The 21053-nt window shown below is 37.0% G+C and overlaps 1 protein-coding gene across 11 annotated transcripts in view; it reads right to left on the bottom strand.

Annotated features, from left to right (window-relative positions):
• Positions 1–21053, bottom strand: part of AFF1 (ALF transcription elongation factor 1) — a 175758-nt gene that overhangs the window by 18762 nt on the left and 135943 nt on the right. For all 11 annotated transcript variants that reach the window (XM_069093531.1, XM_069093564.1, XM_069093521.1 and 8 more), the window contains 3 exons: positions 14406–15338; positions 6976–7076; positions 3334–3580 (listed from right to left, as the gene is read on the bottom strand). In XM_069093531.1, the coding sequence (XP_068949632.1) occupies positions 3334–3580; positions 6976–7076; positions 14406–15338 (1281 nt within the window). The remainder of the gene's footprint in view (positions 1–3333; positions 3581–6975; positions 7077–14405; positions 15339–21053) is intronic.

Raw genomic sequence — 21053 nt, 5'->3', positions numbered from 1 at the left:
ACCATTATCATATTCCACAAACTTTAAACAGCAAAACACTGGTCCAGATCTAGTGATCTGAGAGAACAGAAAAAACTGCCCAATAAAAGAATTATCTCTTACAGACTACAAGAAAACAAAAATAATAATGAATACAGGAACCAAGAGCGTATACTACAGACCAAATGAAAATTAATGACATCCTGAAGAATGAGTGAAAAAACAAATCACAGCAACAACCAATGTCAAAGATATTAAATAATAACAATGAAACTGTACAAATTTATTCCCTGTGGGTGATAAGCGAGCAAGCAATTTCATTTGCTCTTAAATGAAAAAAAAAAAGCAAATAACTTAAAATTTTCTGTGCCTCCCTTACCTTTTGCTATTTCTGGCCACATTTAAACATTTAAAGTAAGTACAGAATGAAGAGATCATTGTTAATTATCTTGTATCAATTTATAAAATATAGCCAATTTTTAAATATTTCAGTTACTTTACTGGGGGCACAGAGAAGAAATTTGCTTAATTCTCAGAATTACAAATGAACACTCAGATTCAAATCAAAGGTTCAGATAGTTTTAGTCTGGGCTTTAAAAAAAAAATGAGGATGTGTGGGGTGGGGAAGAGGGTAGCAAGGAAATTAAAAACCATTAAGATTCAAAGAGCAGAGCAAAGTAATATGGGAAGACATGTGAAAACATGTATAGGATACAAATGTTAGAAAAAGCGTGCTTCCTCAATTTGCAGCCCAGAATCTGGAACTAGACAACCTAGGTTAACATGCCATCTGCAAGAAATCATTTACATTCCCTGGTTTTAATTGTCCTTATTTATAAAATGAAAGAAATGGACTAGATGGTCTTTCTACTTCTAGATCTGTGATGGAAAACTCAATTTTTAAAGGATATGGACAGGCATGTTTCCAAAGAAATGTTAAGACAGGTACAACCATATAAATGATCACTCCAGGGAAATGTAAATAAAAGACCTGAGACTTCATTTCATGTTCATCAGATTGGCAAAAAAGACATATCAGAGAACTGAAAGGGATGTAGGGAATGGTAGAACAAAATGAGGTCAATGAATGTGATAGAAAATTACTACATGCAAGAAATGATGAGAACAGAGAAACCTGGCAAGATTTTTTATAAAATCAAATGAGGAAAAATAGGGAAAACCAGGAGAACAAGACCATTAAAATAAAGCAAAGGAAAACATTACTGAATGACTTTTGAACACAGATCAATGTAAACTCTAATTGTGACTACAGAGGGGGCACTTCTTTAGTTCTCTGGCAAAGAAACGGTAGACAGAACTGTACATTTTCAAATGTGTTGATTTCTTTTGCTAGCAGTATTTACTGGTTACAAAGGAGAGGTCTACAGGGATGAAGAGAGTTAATGGAAAATGACAGTGATGTTTTTCAAAAAGAAAAGGGCATCAATAAAACACTAAAAATGAAAAATATTTATGCAGACTCAAGATTTGCATTCTTACTTTCCAAAAGTTATTTCAATCAAGTTTAAGAGTTGAGACTAAAGAAAATAAAAACAGTGTTGAAAGTAACATGCTGAATGTATTATGGACATTAAAAGAAAAGCAAGTAATACATAAGGAAGATTTGTAGGGGCCAGTTAGGTGGTGCAATGGAATACAGCAATGGTCCTGGAGTCAAGAGGCCCTGAATTCAAATCCAGCCTCCGACACTTACTAGCAGTGTGACCCAGGTCAAGTCACTTCCCCCCTAACCTTGACCAAAAAAAGAGATTTGTATAATCATGAACAACTTGCTATTTTACTGCTCAATGGGAAACAATCATTCCTAGTTGACTTTTGTTAAATTCAAAATTTTTAAAATGAGGGAAAAAAAGAGTTGGAGCTTAGAAGGAGATGACTAGGGGAAAAAAAAATCTCTGTGATATATAATAAAGTCATTCCCCGATAAATATGTGGTCAAAAGACATGAACAAAGAGTTCTCAAACAAAGAATTGTAAACTATGAACAACCATATAAAAAGAATGTTCCAGGTCACTTACAAGAGAACACCCCCTGCAGGGTTCATCTTATACCCAGCAAAATGACACGAATGCCAATAAAAAAAGTCCAACTTAGAAAGGTTGTGGGAAGAGGGGCATAGTGATTTATGGTTAATAAAGCTGTGAAATGGAACTGCAATTCTGGAAAGCAATGTGGAATCACGCAAAGAAAGTGTCTAAAATATTTAAGCACTCGTGACCGAGAGAATATAGTGCTAGGTAGACATAAGGAGGTTCAGTGATTAAAAAATAAAGCCTCGGGGCAGCTAGGTGGCACAGTGAATAGAGTACTGGCCCTGGAGTCAGGAGGACCTGAGTTCAAATCCAGCCTCATCAACTAGCCGTGTGACCGTGGGCAAGTCACTTAACCCCAACTGCCCTGCCTTCCCCTCTCCAAAAAGCAAAAAGAAATAAAATAAAATAAAGGCTCCATATACAATAGCATTTTTTATGGTAATGAAGAACTGAAAACAAAGTAAATGAACATCAATTAGGGAATGCTACAAAAATTGTGCTACATGAACATAAGGGGGTGTTTCTATGGTATGAGAAACAATGTAACAAAATTATGGAACTGATTCAAAGGAAAATAAGCATAATTAGTTAAACAATATACACAATGACTAGAAAAAGTAGCAGACAGAATAGCAACAAAACAGTTAAAATTAAATGTTTGAAAATTATATCGAATCAGCTGATCAATAAAGAAGAGAAAACATCTCATAATTGTTTGCAAAAGTGAAAGACAATGGATGTGGAACATTGCCTATAGAAGACTTTTTTGATATGCTGGTTAGTTTTGCTGAACTTAAATTTCATTATTGTAAGAGATGGTTTTCTGGAAGAGAGAGGAGTGGGGTGATGTAAAGACAAAAAAGAATTTAGTCTTGAATAGTAAATAACACATCCTTTAAAAACTTATTTTCCAAATGAAGGATTCACAATGCATTTCAATTTCAAGCTATTCAAGCTTGTGTGTGATTTTAAGTATTATCTGTAACATATATGCCTCTTACCAATACTGGAATGTAAACCTAAAAAACCAACCAAAAAAAAATTAGCCAGATAACATGTTAATGTGACAGATAACCTGAGTAAACATAGTGTCAAAATAGGTTGCTACACTTTTATATTCTCTTACTGGCAAATTAAAATAGGTATGTATATAACAACATGTGTATATAATACATAATGTGTATGTAAAATAATATGTAACATACATTCACATTCAGGTTTTCTTAAAACACAAATATACTTTGCAAAGACAATCTAGCATTATCTAGATTTCAGTAATTCATTATTATCTATACTCACTTTATTACTTGTAGAATTTCCAGAAGGCTTTCCTTCCACTTTCTTATACTTAGAAGAAGACGAATCTTTATGGCTATCTTTAATGGTGCTAGCACTTTTGGAGTGCCCCTGAACGCAGGAGTAGCTTTCATTCCTTGGTCTTTTCTGTACATTCTTGGCTGGTTTGTGGGAGGGGGACACAGATGATGGTGGTGGGGGAGGGGGTAGTATCTCCTTCTTCAGAAGGTCTGAGGAGGGCTTCAACAATCTGGAGAAGAACATCACATTAAAGTAAATTTGGCTATAACATCAATTACGTGATCAACTATTTATACTTAAATTAAGAAAAAGTTACTAATATCACAATAATTTTTCTCAGTTAAACAAGGTGGACAAGAAACCCTAGTAAGAAGTCTTATTTATATCATGCTTTTAATATGCAAATAAAGACAAATAGGAATCTACTAGGCATAAAAGGAAATCTCAGGGAATTTCTGTTGTCCTGTAATCCTAAAACAATTTAGAATTGTGCTTTAAAAAAATGACCCCTGACAGAAATAACTGGCCGTGTAACCTTGAGCAAGTTACTTAACCCCGATTGCTTAAAAAAATAAACATAAATTTAAAAAAAAAAGAAATAAAAAAAATGACCCCTGGGGCTGCTAGGTGGCAGTTAACAGAGCACCAGCCCTGGAGTCGGGAGGACCTCAGTTCAAATCCAGCCTCAGACACTTGACACACTTACTAGCTGTGTGACTGGGCAAGTCACTTAATCCCAATTGCCCTGCAAAAAAAAAAAAAAAAAAAAAGAAGACCCTTTACCTCGAAGACCCCACAATTAGGTATAATACCTCAAGGAGGTCAAAGGCAGATTTAAAAGGGCCACCAAAATATTCATAGCATGACTTTTTGTTGTGGCAAAGAACTTGGAACCAAGGAGACACCCATTGAGTGGGAAATATAGCTTGATAAAAAGTAGTGAAGTAATATAATTGGAATATAGCATCTGAATATACATTATATATAGTACAGCATCTGAAATGAGAAATATGAAGAATTCAGAGAAGCATGAGAAGATGTATCAACTGATGCAGTGTGAAGAAAACAGAGTCAAGAAAACGAGTTTTTAGAACAGAAATAGAAAGAACAACGGCAAAACTGTAATCAAAATCACCAAATGAGATGAAAAGGAGGAGAGAATGAGGGAAGGGGGGGAGTGAGAGAGTGAGTGAATGAGTGAGAGAGAGAGAGAGAGAGGGAAAGGAGAGAGGAAGAAGGAGGGAGGGGAGGCAGGGAGTATTGCCTGACTAAATCAAATAAGTAAAAATGCCATTTCTTTATCTAGAACAGGCCAGTTTACTACTTGACAACAACAGCTTATGGAGAAGGCACAAGATCTGTTATACAGTGAATATAGCCACAGATTTCATTTCCTCTATGTCCAAGTTCTTCCTATGTGACCCTTAAAATAACTCAAAAAGTCTGAAGTGTGATTCAAATGCACGAGGCTTTTATTTAAGAAGAAAGTTCTTACCACTTTGAGAGTTTTTAACAGAAAAGTATCACTATGGAGGTAAAATATATGAGTGACAAATCTTCACGTAAGTTAATAGCTGTGTTAACATTAAAAAAAAAATCAACATTTTCTTCTGACTTTCACAGTGGTAAAATGGAATAATAGATGGATGCCTTAAATAAGATGGGAGAATAATTTTGAAAGCATAGTTCTAGTTCTAACCATATATAAATGAACCAATCTTAGATTTAAGTGTTTTGGACATTTCTTCCGACCTGTACCTTAAACACAACAAACTCCCAAACAAGTTTCTACCAAACTGGTTCCTCCTCCTAACGTCTGTGTTGATAACACTGGCACCCAAAACTGTCCAGTAAACCTTGGTGTCACAGATGGCTGCTCCCTCTCCTAACATATTTATTTAGTTACCAGGTCCTCATAACTCCCTCCTCCAAATCTCGCTAATATCTCCCCTCCTCCACTGTTAGTGCACACTTGGGCTTTTGCTGCTTCCTGTCTTAACCACTGAAATATCTTCCCAACTGATCTCTGGGCTTATAATCTGCTCCCTGTCAAAAATATATTAAACACTGCTGAACTTTCCTAAATCACAGCTTTCAGCATGATACTACTCCCTTGTTCAAAACCCTTCAAATTTTCCCCAATGACAAATAAAGTCCCAGTTCCTTAGCCAGCCACTGAAAGTCCTCTCTAGTTTGGAAGGTCCAATCTACTTTACTGAAATGATCCTCCAAACTTCTCCCTTCACAAACTCTCCTCTCCAAAAGTCTTCACATTTACCTTCTATTTGTGCTGTTCGGAAAGAGCCCCAAAATATCTACCTTCCAAACTCTGTCAACAGCTAAATCATGAAATGCTGCTTCCTGGATGAATCTGCCTGGAATTCTCCCCCAATCTGGAAGTAATTTCTTTCTCCTTTATCTCATCCCAAGCACTTTGTCTGTTTCTTCTCTATAAACATCAGAGACAAGACTAGGTCCTGTGACTCTACAGCAGAGGTTCTTAACCTGGAGTCTGTGGATTTTTTTTTAAATTTTGGTAATTGATTCCCTTCTGGAATTATGTTTTATGAATTTAAAAATATTATTTTTGATAAGCAATCCATATAGTTCACCAGGCTGCCAAACAGAGGTCAATCACAAAAAAGGTACCATGCTGCCTTGTTATATGAACTGAGGCTATAAGGAGAGGCAGAATTGACAGATAAAAAACAGACTGGAATTTGAGAAAGAGGAAAGTTTTCAGTATCTTTAGGGGAGCTGTCTAGCTTGGCTAATTATAGCAGAGACTGTGTGGAGTGAGAGGGGAAGTAGAGTACAGGGAAGGGAAGGTTTGAATAGACAGCTAAAGTATTTAGATTTGCTATACAACAGGAGATGTTTGAGGGTTCTTAAAGAAAAGTATTACAATTAGTACTGCATTTTAGGAAAATTATTCAGATAGATTTATACAGAACAGAATGGAAGGGAAACTTATCAGCCCTCTAATTTAACAGTCCAGATGAAAGGTAATGAGGGCTAAACAGTGGCCACAGGAATAAAAAGAGAGGACAGAATATTCAGTCAATATTTTAAAAATGTATAAATACTAGAAAAAAAGGAAAATATCAATAACACCTAGAATTTACAGGGTTAAAAATAATAAATTTTCATTTCTTTAAAAAGAGATTTATTTTACTTCTGATATTCCCAAATTTACAGCAATATGAACTGGCAATTCTCAGGGAAATATCCTCAGGAAGAAAATAATATCAAATAAAACCCACATCTATCTATCTATCTATCTATCTATCTATCTATCTATGCAGATAGATAGATATAGCCAAATTGAGTCACATTCAGTGTATTTTAATGGGTGTTACCATACAATTTCAAAGAAATAAATTTTCACACATTGTTCTACATTTAGTTTTATGAAAACTATCAGCTCTAAGAACACTTATAAGGTTGATAAGGTGCTGATTTTCTACGTGTTATATGTCAACAAGAAATAATGTAACACAGAGATTTCAAAGATCAGCGCGATGATGGGATGGGGACAGGAAGACCAGTTTTAGGTCTCACTGAGTTGGAAACATGGAAGTCATTCCAGATAACGGGATCCCGCTCACTATCCACTGCGCTCACCTTGTTTTACTAGGCTCTCTGGGGGCAGAAGATGATGATGTGTATTTGGTTTCTTTCTCCAGTTTGGTTTTCTTGCTATCAAGGTCTCTTTCTGCTTCTCCCTGTAAGTGAATTAAGAGAAACTTTCGCATCATAGATGTAAGCATACAAGGAAAACAACATAAGAAAAATGCTCAGAACAGGTGAAGTAGGAGAACTTTGGGCCTGATAATTCAGATTTTCTGGTTTACATATATAGAAAAATTTTTTTTTTAATTTTAATCTGCCAGCATCCCATAATATGATTAAATATTTTTCAGGCTTTCAAATAGGGGACTTATGGTGACTCATTATTTAACTACCATGTTTCCCCGATAATAAGACACTGTCTTATTAATTTTTTTGGACAGAAAAACACCAGAGGGCTTATTTTCAGGGGAGGGCTTATTTTAATGAACATTGACAGCAATTTTAATAAACAGGTAAATGTGAACAAAAAAATGTACCTTTATTCAATAAGCAAATCACTGGGGAAGAACAGGATGACACGCTCACTGCTGCAGCTCTGATTGGATGCAGCTCGGAGTGCGGTGTGCGTTTCACGGGGGGGGGGGGGGGGGGAGGGGGAAGGGGGGGCCCCCCTTGGGGGGGGGGTGGGGGGGGCCCTCCGCGGGGTAGTATCCCGGAAAGGGGTTATTTTTGGGGAAACACGGTAGTATGAGGGAATAAAGTTTTTAAGCATGTAAGAAGCAACTATGTATATAAATATGAAAGTCTTTACAAATTATTTTGGTCTATTTATTCGAATGAATCACTTGGCCAAAGATCTCATCAAAACTCTGCTAACCTTCTTTGTTACCCCCTTCAGTATCAGAAAGTAATGCAGGGGCAGCTAGGTGGTGCAGTGAATAGAGCACTGGCCCTAGAGTCAGGAGGACCTGAATTCAAATCCGGCCTCAGACACTTAACACAAAAACTAGCTGTGTGACCTTGGGCAAGTCACTTAACCCCACTTGCCCTCTAAAAAGCAAAAAAAAAAAAAAAAGTAATGAAATTGAATTTGACAAAGGTTCTAAAACTTTACTAACTCAGATTCCCTTTACCTTTCCTGGAATCAGCTTTGGTAATTCTATTCAAAGGAAGTGTCTAGCCAAAATTACTACCCACCATCAATTGCCTCATACCAGATACAATATGCTGAGTTTACTCACATACACTTTTTTACATGACTCACAAGCCTGGTTATTTCAACTATTAATTTCATTCAATGTGTTTTCACATATTGTATCACTGTAGTTGTTATAGAAAAAGAATACACAGACCATCTTCCCTCTCTCTAGTAGGAACACAAAGAGAAAACCTAGGGAGAAGACAATAGCTCCAAAGAAAGGGTCGTCAACAGAATCAGTAGGCTTCAGAGGCCAAGAAGGATTAGGATGAAGGAAATGTTTTTAAACGCGGCAAATGAGATAACCTGATATTTTGAGAGAGCAGTTTCATTTGGGTAAACAGATCAGAAGGGAGGCTGAGAAGGTCCGACTTGGCTGAAGTGAGAAGATAAGGAGAGATATTGAGACTGGGCAGCCCTTGCAAAAAGTTTGACTGAGAAAGGGAATAGCAATATAGAAAAAGAGCCGTCTGAGGAGATGGGAGGATTACTAAGAATTTTTAAATGTGAAGGAAAATAGGACATTTTAAAGTCACAGGGAAAGAACCTACAGATAAAGAGAAAATGAAGATAAAAGCTTTAGAATGAATATGGGGTCACTGTGCTGCAGAAAAGGGCTTCTTAAAATTTTTCCACTCATGATGCCTTTAGCAAAAACAATTTAAGATGCATTGCTAGAAGACAGTTTGGATGAGATTAAGGATTTATGTAGAGAGGATGGTGATGGTGAGAAAGGCCATGATTTCATCAGAGACAGGACAAAAGAGATTTGGGAATACAGAGAATTATCTTGGGGGAAGAAGGCAGGGTGGGGGACTCCCAAGGGTTGAGGAGAAAACATGCTTGGAACATCTACTCAAGGAAGGGGGATGGAGAATCACTTACAGAGGATTCCTTTAGGGCACTGAGGTCCAGGTAAGAGTAGATAACATGAATTTGTAGTGAACCCATTCAGAATGCTTGCATGTTTTTCTGGCTCTGTTTGGGAGCTTGTGTTTGAGTTAGGAGTGGAAAAGCCACATGGTGAGAGTAATCCAGGGACAGAGTTTGGAAAGATGTAATAAGACAAAGCATCAAGGACAAGGGAGTAATATTAAATCAGCATTAATCCTTTATGCCTACCTACTTCTTTGGGGTAAAATACAGCCTTCTAGATGTCACATCTGAAGACCTGCTCAGAGCCATTATATGGTAATATTTCTATAAATACATCAAAGACAATAGTTCTGATAACCCTAAGGTCCCTCGGCAAATAAGCATACTCACACTTCCACGCTCTGAGCACTACTTCATAGGGCTTGGTTCCTACTGTGGCTGCCGAATCAAGTTAACAGTGAAAAAAGCATGTTTAACAAAAATTTAAAAATAAAAAGGCATGTTCGTTGCCTATTTAAAACTAGAAAACAGAGAGGAATGATGGTGGGAACAAAGTAAAACTACAATTACAAACAAAACAAATAGTTCTGCACTTACAGTCTTCACTGAAAAAACAGATTCAAGTAAATAAATTTTTTTAATGTAAAAAAATAAAACGGGATGGCCAGGTAGCACCCACCCCAGAGTCGGGATGACCTGGGATCAAATCCGGGCTCAGATACTCAGCACCACACCCAGAAATAACTGGCCGTGTAACCTTGAGCAAGTTACTTAACCCCGATTGTTTTAAAAATAAATAAATAATAAAATAAAATAAAATAAAAAGCCAGATTCAACCTATATGCAAAGGACATAAGAAAACAAAAAGAAACTGAACTACACGGTCACATTCAGAAATGACAAAATGAGAGTAAATGAAGAAGCAAGGTAAACCAGTTACAAGAATGAAAGGACTTTGAAAAAAGTGAGAAAGGTCAATAGAATGTACAAAGTCTTTGCGGTTGGATCAAGCGAGTTCTGTGGAACTCTACAGAGAATATATGATGTGGATTCTTGTAATAATTACTTCTCTCCCCCGCCCCCTCACCCCAAATCATTCTTCAAAAAATTCTAAGTAATACTACTATCTGGATTATTATTGTTATCTATTTGTCTTTGCCTTTACAAGTTCTCTGGTAGAATTAACTGTAGTATTAAGGTGACCTTGGATCCCAAAATATGGTTCTACAAATTCAAATAACTCGGTCGTTCAAATCAAAGTTGGGAGGTACATTGTTACAATGGTAAACCCTTGAGTGATTGTCAGTGGGCCTCACTAAGATGAGAAGACCATTATTTCTCCAAGGAAGTATGGAAAAAACATCAATCAAGTCAGGTAAAGAAGAATTCCATATGCAAAATATGGCATGAAATATCTGTATTACATTTATTAATCTCTCTCTTAATTGGCTTGGGTTAACGGGGGAAGGTTACACAAATAATTGTCCTCGAGCATGATTCTCAAAGCGTGATCCACAGATTCTTCCATGCTCCTGAGGTCAAAACTATTTTCAAACTAATACTAAAATTTTATTTGCCTTTTCCCACTCTTTCTTCTCTCGCGAGTGTACACTGGCGTTTTCCAGAGACTAGATGACCTGTGAATTAGAGATTTACCTACAAGCATGAACACCGACTTAATATCTTGTCTGTAAAATTCGACTTTTGCCTTACAAATGGACAAATCTAGAGATGTGGCTGGACTTGCTCTTCTGCTTGTATACTGAGTACAAGCATTAATTATCCATCCAAGATGATGTTTTATATGAACACTTGGCAACAAACACCAGTAAGTGTGGCGTTCCAATGTACTGAATATTATTCAATCATTCAATGTACTGAATAACTTTTCTGAATATCATTGTTTATCTTGAAACAATTGTGTAGACATTTGTATTGATGGTACAAAGGCAAAAGTGGGTAAAATTGCTGGAGCTTTCATATGAATCAAGGTCACAGCACCAAAATGTATCAGAAGTCATTAGATTCTTAGGACCCTGGACAAATAAGCATACTCACATATTTAAAGTATTGTGCACTGTATATTTACAGTAAAAAAAATCAACTTTAAGATTGATGAAGCAATAAAAATTATTCATTTTATTAAATCTCACTCTTGCCTACATTGCTTTCCTAGTATTCTGTGGGATGAGGCAGGGGGAAGAGAGTACTCAGTACTCGTCCAGGGCAGGAGACGACCCTGACCGGGAGCTCTCCAGGGTTCTCTTGGGTTAATACTTCTTGGTAGCTATACCCATCAGTCCTACCCTTCTACAGTTATCTATATATGCTGCATAGGCTGGTCTTCTTGGTCTCAGTGACCTTCATAGCCACCTTTGACATTCCTGAGCTTGGGGCCTCCTTAGGTCACCCTTTTTTTCAGTCTAGCTCAAAGCCTTCTCATGCACCTTCAAGAAAAGTGAAGGACTTTCCCGGCCTGGCCTCACCTCACCATGGGGCCTGGCAAATGGCCCTAGACACAAGGAAGGTAGCAAGTAGCTCAGATGGGCATGTGGACATGAACAAGGACTTGAAAAAGCTCGCATACACAGAAGTAAGCTTTGGAGGTGAAGCTGGACACCAAGGCCTACCACTAAAAGTCACATCAAAAGGAGATCACCAGGGTATCCTCAGGAAGGTCAGGCACCAGATCGGCCACCCTGTGAGGCGAAGTCACCTGGTCAGGCCAGCGTCCAGTAACCAAGCCCGGCAATACCTCCAGGCTGCCTGGGCAGTCTAAGGAGCCTGTGCTTCAAGCAAGTGTGGCCTTGTCCTGCCCATCCCCCTGCTCTAAGCCTTGCCCAGCTGAGTCCCAAACATATTTGTGTCTTCTTCCCTCCCCCCCTCCCTGCCTCCTGGCCCCAAGCAAAGCAATCACAAGGCTGAGCTTTTTCATTGGGCACTATTACTACCTGAAAGAAAGACAAACTATGTGGTTACTTGCTAACAGTGAAAGAACTAAAGTTTTCACATGAAAATAAGAATTTTGGTAAACTTGGATCCCCACCAAGATGAGCTTGCTTGGAATTCTCTCTATCCAAATCATCTCCATCTCCTGATTTCCTTTATGTATCAACTAAAATCCTACCTTCTGCAAGAAGTCTTTCCTGATCCCCCTAAATGCCTCCCCTCAGAGATTCTCTCCAATTTATTTCTGTACATCTTATTTATAACACAGCTGTTTGCATGTTTTATCCCCCTCAGACTGGGAAGCTCCTTGAGACAAAGGACTGTTTTTACCTTTTTTTCCTGTCCTTACTAAGAACTCAATAAATGCTCATTAACTCAAACTCATGACATGGGGATGAATTAATGGAGAAAAAAAATCAAAAGAGGGAGAAATATGACATGATCATAATAATCCTTTCCCAAGTTTGGCACGTGAGATTGGATGGGTTTATTTCGTTTTGTTTCCAAAGGTGGAAATATGTGGTATGGTGAAAAAACTCAGGACTTGAACCTGAGGATATGGGCACAAAATTCCTAAGATACTTCCTAGAGGTATGTATGTATGTATGTATGTATGTATGTATGTATGTATGTGTATGTATGTATGCATGTATTTGTGTATATACACTTGCATATAAAATTTTTTCCCCTCTAGAGGATCTCTTCAGTTTTTTTCTATTTGAGCATGATTTCTATGCAGTTGAATCCCTAATAATCTATAGATGTTGCCAATATATCTGTATTGAATTTAAAATATATACCCACAACTCCATGTTTCCATAAAAAACCATTATCTTCCTCTCCCTCTTCCTAACTCCCTGATTTCTGTACAAGGTTCTACCTTCCCATCATGCTGGTAACAACCATGAAGTCTTCCTTATCAGTCTCACTACTCTCGTATCTTGTGAGCTGGCATATTCAATAGATTCAGGGTCCACAATATGTCTCACATGCAAACCCTTCTCAACAATGACATGGCCAACCCCAGTTTAGGTCCACTGACTACTGAAATACCCTCCTTTTTGGTCTCCTTGCACAACTCTCTACCCTTTCCATACAGTTGACAAATGGATATTCTCAAGTGTGTATCTGAGATACATGCCAAGCACCACTCTTGGGCGTTTAAAGCCTGTAACAGATGGACTCCACTTCCTTTCTAATCTTATTGAACCACTCCCCTTTATACAAACTGTGTTGCAGGAAAACTGGTCTGTGTGCTTCTCCCCACAAATGACATTGTTTCCTGTCTCCATGTCCGCTGTTACGTTCCCCCTCCACAACTGGAATATACTTCCTTTTTCCTCAGCCTCTTAGAATAATGCTAAGCTGTCCTTCTGCCATACCCTAAGTCAGACATGTCAAACTCATGACCCAGTTATAAAATATTTAACAAAATTAAGGAAAACAAAACATAATGTTAATTTGTGGTTTTCTAAGGCAATATGCTGCCAAAAAATCTGGTTTCTGAGTTAGACACCACTGCCCCAAATTCATTAGCACCCCTCCAAGTTATTATTTTCTAGGTATATTAAGCACTTTGCAAAACTTAAAGTTATATAAGAATATGAGTTACTCTATAATCAACTCCAGTCACATTGTTTTCTCTCACTGTCTGTCAACAATTTGAGGTCGGGGACTGCTCTGTTTCTGTATGTGTATTCCAATAACTTAACAGACTACCTAGCATGTCATAAAAATTTAATTAACATGTGTTAAAAGAATGGGCTTTTCCTTCCTAAAACCAAGTATCTGAATCTCTCATTATATTATATTCTCCATCAAATAGAGGTAGGGTATGTTTTTATGTATGTGTGTGAGAATATATGTATATGTATTATATATGTATGGGCATGAGTGTGCATGTGTGTATGTGTGTGTGTGTGTGTGTGTGTGTGTGTGTGTGGTAGTCACACTCCCTACCAGCAGAGTTTATATATTATTATGAGTTCTTCACTTGAACAACTTAATCTCTCGATAAAACTCATTTCACAGACAGCTTAAAACAGATGGCCTCTAAGGATGCTTCTGGTTCTAGACCTATGTTTTTAAGAACTGCTTCATAATCTGACAGACTGTATCTATGCACCTGCCTAGAACTGTAGCTTCTAATTGGCTAATGAAAGACTATCTCACCTTGTTCTACCAAACAAGAATAATGAAAAGCTCTTACTAAAGGAAGAATATAGGATACTTGGCAGTGTTTCAAACTAAAGCTAGGAAAAAACATGTATCTATTACCCCTATAAATCACTAGAACACACAGCAATTGGCATTCTATACGGTGGCACATTATAAACAAAGGGAAGTTCTCAGGTTTTCTGGATGTGATATGACAAAGGTAAGAATAAAGATGAGAGTAAAGAGTCAAAGGAAAAATAAAAATTACCTGGACAGATGATGGTTTTGTAATTTTCCTTACCTTTCTCTTTGTGCTCAATTTGTTTGGTTTCTCCGTGTTTCTGTTCTCTGACTCCTGCTTATTCCCAGTCGGGAGCTGCTTGTTTTCTATTTTCTTTGGCTGGCACCCCTTCCCAGACATCTTGGGGACACGAGAAAGGAAGGCTAGGTCAATCTTCACCACTAGGCTTTGGAGGAGAGGGGTATCCCTGAGTGACTTGGTGTCTCTGAAAGGCAACAGGACCTTACTTCCCACAAGTTCCCCGTGAACAATCAAAGATGCTTTACAACCACTACTTCTGCTGCTATTGCCACGGGTGGCTCCCTGGTTCTGAATCTGGGGACTCTCAGGGAAATGGTCCAGTCTCTGATCATCCATATTGTTCTTTGTGGGTTCAGGGTCCAAGGGTGTTTTCACAGGCACTGGGTGAGAATTTTTGTGCTGCTTCTTTTCACAGGGTGCTGACACAGGCTTTAACTTTTCTTGTCCGTCTCCACAAGAGCGAGGCCTCCCTTTCGTTTTGACTTTGGGTTTATCTTTGGAAGACTGGTCTTTTGACCCATGTGGAGGGACCGGCTCACCTTCCGCCCTCAAGTTCTCCTGAAAATCTTCCTGGACTGAAGCTTTTATAGGCTTTTTGGGTTGTTTTGAACCAACTGTCTGCCAGTGTGGGGGACCACCAGTGCCCTGCTGTGGAACAGACTTTGGGTAGTTTCTCTTTCCAGGATGAGAAACTTCAGGAGTAGTCCTGGGAGCTTTACTGGAATTAGAGGAGTGGGGCTCGCCAGAGACAGAACGATCATGACCACTGGTGCTACCCCTGCCTTGTAACTGGACTTCCTGGGGTGGGGGCTGGGGCCCCATTTCATTGAGGTTCTCCGCTGATACAGGTGGTTGAGTGACCTTGGTAAGCCAGTTGTCCAGTTGCCATTTATTTGCTGTGGGTGGGTCAGGCTAAAGGGGAAAAAAGAGAAAAGTATCAAGTTATCATTGTGGGAAACAATTTCTGTGAAAAAAGCCAAACATTCGTTTGTTCCAGAATTTATTTGTCTATGTCTTGATCACATCTTCCTCTATTTCCCTTTTAATCCACCCAAGATATCTGCAGATTATTTTGTTATATCAAATAATAAATGAAATAAAAGATAATTTGATATATTATCTGGAAACCTGTCTATAATATATAACTTAAAAGAAATAATGGCAAAAGAGAAATTTCAAGGGAAATCAGTAAAAGAAGTAGAAATTATATAAGAAATAAAGCAGACCTCAAATCATATACAGGGGGTAAGGTATAGATCTGGGATGTCATTTGTCTAGGAACTGTAAGTGAGGAAAATCATTCTATGAAAACAAGTCAGTACCTTCTCTGAAACTTAAAAGGCTTACAGTTGCCTACAACTCTTAGAAGTTAAGAAATTTGTCAAGGGGCACACGGCCAGTAGAATCAGCAATTGAACTTGGACCTCCTCTAGCAACTGGGCCAAAATTCCCCTCAAGCTGTAATACAGGGCAGAAATGATCAAATCCCATTGGGTTCTGATTAAGAAATACAAAAGAAGATCACAGGAACATAAGTAGATTGGTAAGATGCAGAAGCAACCAAACGCATTAACATAGTGTTTGAAAAATATAAGAACATAAGTTACTCAAGTAAAGACTCCCTGCTCAATAAAAACTACTTGGGAAACGGAAATGCTTTTTGACACCCATATGACATCCCACAATAAGCTAAAACAGAGTAAGATATCTAACTGTACATGTCACCTAAAAATGAGATGCTACGCAGAATTCTTATTCAAATAAGAAATTGAGGTACTCTAAATAGAACATTTTAAATATATAAATTTGTTTAAACTGCATAAGTCAAATCAGTGGGGTGAGAACAAGAAAATTTTGAAAGGGAAAAACATCTTTATTAAATATCAATGGTAAAAGTCTTTGTAATCAACATAAAAAGAAAATGAAACAAGATCCATTCTGCAGCAGATACAAAATCAAAGGATATGAACAAGCAGGTTTCAAAAAAGAAATACAAACTAAATATTATCGTGTGAAAAATGCCCCAAAATGCCATTGAAATATTGAATTGTAAACTGAATTATCTCTGAAGTTTCACTTCAGGTGCATTCAAATAGGAAACAGGATGAAAATACTTAGGACTGGAGAGGTTTGGGGGAAGAAAGGAAAAAGATACGCTGTTGATGGAACAGGGACCTAGCTGCCTCAATCACTCTGTAATTTGCAATTATGAGACAAAAATAACTAAATTGGTGATGCTTTTTGAATCAGAATTCCGCTACAAGGGCATTAAAGAGAGAAACTTTCCATAAAGATTGAAATATTCATAGTAGCAATTACAATTTATTTTGTTCAGAATTGAAAAAAAAATACAGACAATTTCGCGTACAAAAAAAGAAATGAAAGAAGACCAAGTAGAAAGCTATAAATCTGAATACAATATAACTTGCATTTCTTTTCTTCAGAAGTCCAGTGTCTTATCTGAACATATGGTAAGTACTCTATTTCCCTGTTCAGTTAATCTGGGCACTTGTACTTCTGTAAATATGAATCCATTTCATGTAAATTGCCACTCTTGATCGCTCTCCAGGCTTCACAGGACTTTCTCTACCATGGCACAGGAATCTTTTATATACTCTCACCCTCTGATTACCTGATACACACACACATGCATATTCACACTAGTTTACAAAACAATTAGGCTGAGGAGATGATAGATCTCTATTAATTTACGGAATGGAACTAGGAAGGAATTCAAATCTCTCTCAGCTGGACATGGCTCCTTTAAGAAAACTGGCCAGGTACCGGGTCATAAAGACTTCAAAAAGGAATATAGGAAAGCAGCAATAACAAACATTATTTGCAGACCATAAGACAATAAAAATATATTTGATAAGGGACCTTAAAGAAAGAATCTCAAAGTAATTAGTGGTTATATAATACTAAAGAACAATTATGATGGGTCAAAGATCCCAAAGATCTAAAAACAATAAAAAATTTCAAAGAAAATTACCATAATGAGTCAACATGTCAAAACTTGTGAAATGTAATTCTAGGGTGAAATTTCATTTCTCTAAGAATTTTCATCAACAAAGATCAAAATCACAAATTAAGCATGCAATTAAAAAAAAGCCTAAAGAAAATCCCCAAACGGGTAACAAGGTAGAGTGCATTAAAAATTACAAAAGAGAGTAATAAAGCAAATAAGAAAGTCCATTATATTAGTGAAGAAAACTAGTAGCTGATTTTTATTAAAAAACAAAACAAAACACAACAACCTGATTTATTTTTAAGAGAGGAAAATTGTTCATTTCAAAAGGTAAAAACAAAAGAAAAACTAATTAACAGTTGAAGAGGAAATTAAGTTATTAGGAATTATAACTGTAAAAGTTATTTTGCCCAATTATATATAAAAAACTGATAACAGGAAAAAGATGAATACTTAACAAAATTATCAAACGTCCAAATTATCAAAAGAATTAAAATTACTCCAGGCAAGTAAGAGCACCGGCTCCAGTGTTGAGAAGACCTGGAGATCAAATCCCCGGCTCAGACACTTAGCACCCACCCAGAAACACCTGGCTGTGTAACCTTGAGCAAGTTACTTAACCCCAATTGCTTAGGGGCAGCCAGGTGGCTCAGCAAGTAAAAGCACCGGCTCCAGTGTCGGGATGACCTGGATCAAATACAGGCTCAGATACTCAGCACCACACCCAGAAATAACTGGCTGTGTAACCTTGAGCAAGTTACTTAACCCCGATTGCTTTATAAAAAAAAAAAAAATTAAAATTACTCAAATAACTTAATATATAAAAGAAAGTGAACAAGCCATAAATTCTAAAAGTGGAAAAAAAATTCTAGTTTGCAAGTAAATTCTCCCAAACATTGAAAGAAAAATTAATTATAATATTACTTAAACTATCTGAAAAAAAAAAAAAACAAGAAAAAACAGCTGCCTTCCAATCTTTCTTTGATACAAATATAAGGCTGATAACTAAACCAGGAAGAGATAAAGCAGATAAAGCCACAGACCAAAAGCCCTAAGGAATACTGATTCAAAAATTTTAGATAAAATATTGAGAGTAGGCTATAACTGAATATTAGAAACATCATATATAGTATGACCAGGTTGGCTTCATACTAGGAATTAATAACAAACCATTTTAATAATAAAATAATAAAAACCTTATGATTACCAATGCTAACCAGGCTGTTGAATATTGTTATATTCAACAATACTTAGTTCTCAGAAAACTGAAGAGAAATTTCTAGAGTTCTCTCAAAACCCTTGAAATCAAAAGAATAAATGGACTATTCATGAATATAATTATGAGTATAAACTGAATCCAAAAGCAAATATACATAATGGGGAAAAATTAGAAGCTTTTCCAATAATGCTCCAGGAGTAAAACAAGGACGCCCATTATCACCATTACTATTTAACACAGTCCTAGAAATACTAGGTGTAGGAATAACACAGGAAACAAAACTCAAAGAAGAAACACGGGTTAAAAAAAGAAACAAAATTATTGGTTTTTGTCCATGGTAAGACAGTAAGCTTAAAGAAGCCTACGGAATCAAGTAAAACAAGTAAGAAAATCCAACAAGGAGAGCAAAAAAGAGAAATTTCATTCAAAATAATTACAAAAGCTATAAACTATTATGAATTAGGGTATGATACATAAATATATTATATATTAGGGTATGCACTGAACAAGATTCACAGAGGCCCTAATTGAATCTAACTACAAAATACTATTTGTAAATGTATATGTAAAGCCTGTATCAAATTACACACCATCTTGGGTGAGAAATGAGGAGAAAATACGGAACTCAAAATCTTGTGAAAGTGAATGTTGAAAACGAAAAAAAAAATAAATAAATTTATTTATTTTTAAAATGATCTTTTGTAGAAATAAAAACAGACCCACATCACTGGAGAAACATTAAACGCTTGTAGGTTCAGCTAATATGATAAAAATGAAAACATTAAACTAATTTATTTATTTAATGCTATACCAATTTAACTCTTGAAAAAAAATACTATTTTATAAAACTATAAAAAATAACAACAAAATTCATATGGAGTAGTAAACAGTCAAGAATCTCAAGGGTATTCAGGAAGAAAAGGAGAAGTGAAGAGTACAGAGAGGGGGGAAAGAATCTCTCCCACAAAGCGACTGTTGCTGTTCATTCATTTTCAGTCATGTCTGACTTCTCCATTACTCCATTTGGGCTTTTCTTGGTATAGATACTGAAATGGTTCTGCCATTTCCTTCTCCAGTTCATTTTACGATGAGGGCAACTAAGGCAAAAAGGGATAAGTGACTTGCCCAGGGTCATACAACTACTAAGTGTCTGAGGTCACATTTGAACTCAGGAAGATGAGCCTTCCTGATTCCAAGCCCAGTGCCCTATCCAATGTACCACCTACCTGCCCGCTACATAGCAGCATCAGACCTCAAAACAGGAATCATTAAGATAATTTGTACTGGCCTCTTATGAAACAGTCATAATAGCACATGCCATTCATTCCAAATACTAAACTTAACTAGTATGGCTTAATGAAGAGAGGAGGTATCTTCTAGTCACGAAGATATGGGTTTAAATCTTTCTGCTAGAGGTCTGACCATAGGCAAATTCCTTAACTTCTCAGCTCCCAGGTAATTCTTTGAGGTAGAAAATTGAAGGTAGCTTTCCGATTTAGAGGAAGTTTCTACCTGAGAAATTACTTACACTGATGAAATCATAAAGCCTTTATTCTTCCCACCTCAAAACAACAATAACAGGCTATTTAGTGGGCAATTAATCCAGGAACATAACTAGTAACGATCTTAGTTTCTAGACGCATTCACAATTGAAGAGAATATTTTAATGATGAGATGATAATAATGATGACAGTTTAAGATCTGCAAAGTGATTTACCTTATGTTATCTCAGCTGATCTTAATAACCACACAGGGAGGTAAGTGATATCATTATCTCTATTTTACAGATGAGGAAATTAAGGTTAAGAGTGATTTGCCCTGGGTCACACAGATAGTAAATGTCTCAGGCAGGATCTGAACTCAGATTTTTCTGGAGGTCAAATCCAACATTCGTGACACCGGACCACAGAACTGCCTAAGACAAGACTTTTCTTGAAGCATTCTCAAAATACTGCCAAATACCCTGGCTTAAGAACCTACCTTTAAAGGGGGTATTAGCCTGCATGATCAAGGCAGAAATGCCATGAAAAGATTTACTATATGCCTTGTATTTTCATGTATGGCATTAAATTTTTGTTTTGTTTTGTTTTCTGCTTTTTGGAGGGGAGAGGGCAGGGCAATTGGGATTAAGTGACTTGCCCAAGGTCACACGACTAGTGTGTGTCAAGTGTCTGAGGTTGGATTTGAACTCAGGTCCTCCTGACTCCAGGGCCAGTGCTCTATTCACTGCGCCACCTAGCTGCCCCACATTAAATTATTTTTTAAAAGAGCCCCTGCCACCTCATTCTTGACCCAAATTTCTACCTGAAGGTTTGCTTGTCCAAGGAGGCTAACAATGAATCCCCATCTAAGCAAATGCCTTGCTTACAGTAACGAATAGGGACTCTACGTCTTCCCCTTTAAGTGTATTCCCCTTTAAGTGTATTTCTGAAATCTGAAA

Source organism: Petaurus breviceps, unplaced genomic scaffold, assembly GCF_028583685.1.
Source record: "Petaurus breviceps papuanus isolate PSGF00001 unplaced genomic scaffold, PetGlider_PUasm1.0 126, whole genome shotgun sequence".
In the NCBI taxonomy this organism is placed as follows: Eukaryota; Metazoa; Chordata; class Mammalia; order Diprotodontia; family Petauridae; genus Petaurus; species Petaurus breviceps.
The sequence above is the reverse complement of the archived record's forward strand: the minus strand, read 5'-3'. Positions and strand labels throughout refer to the sequence as shown.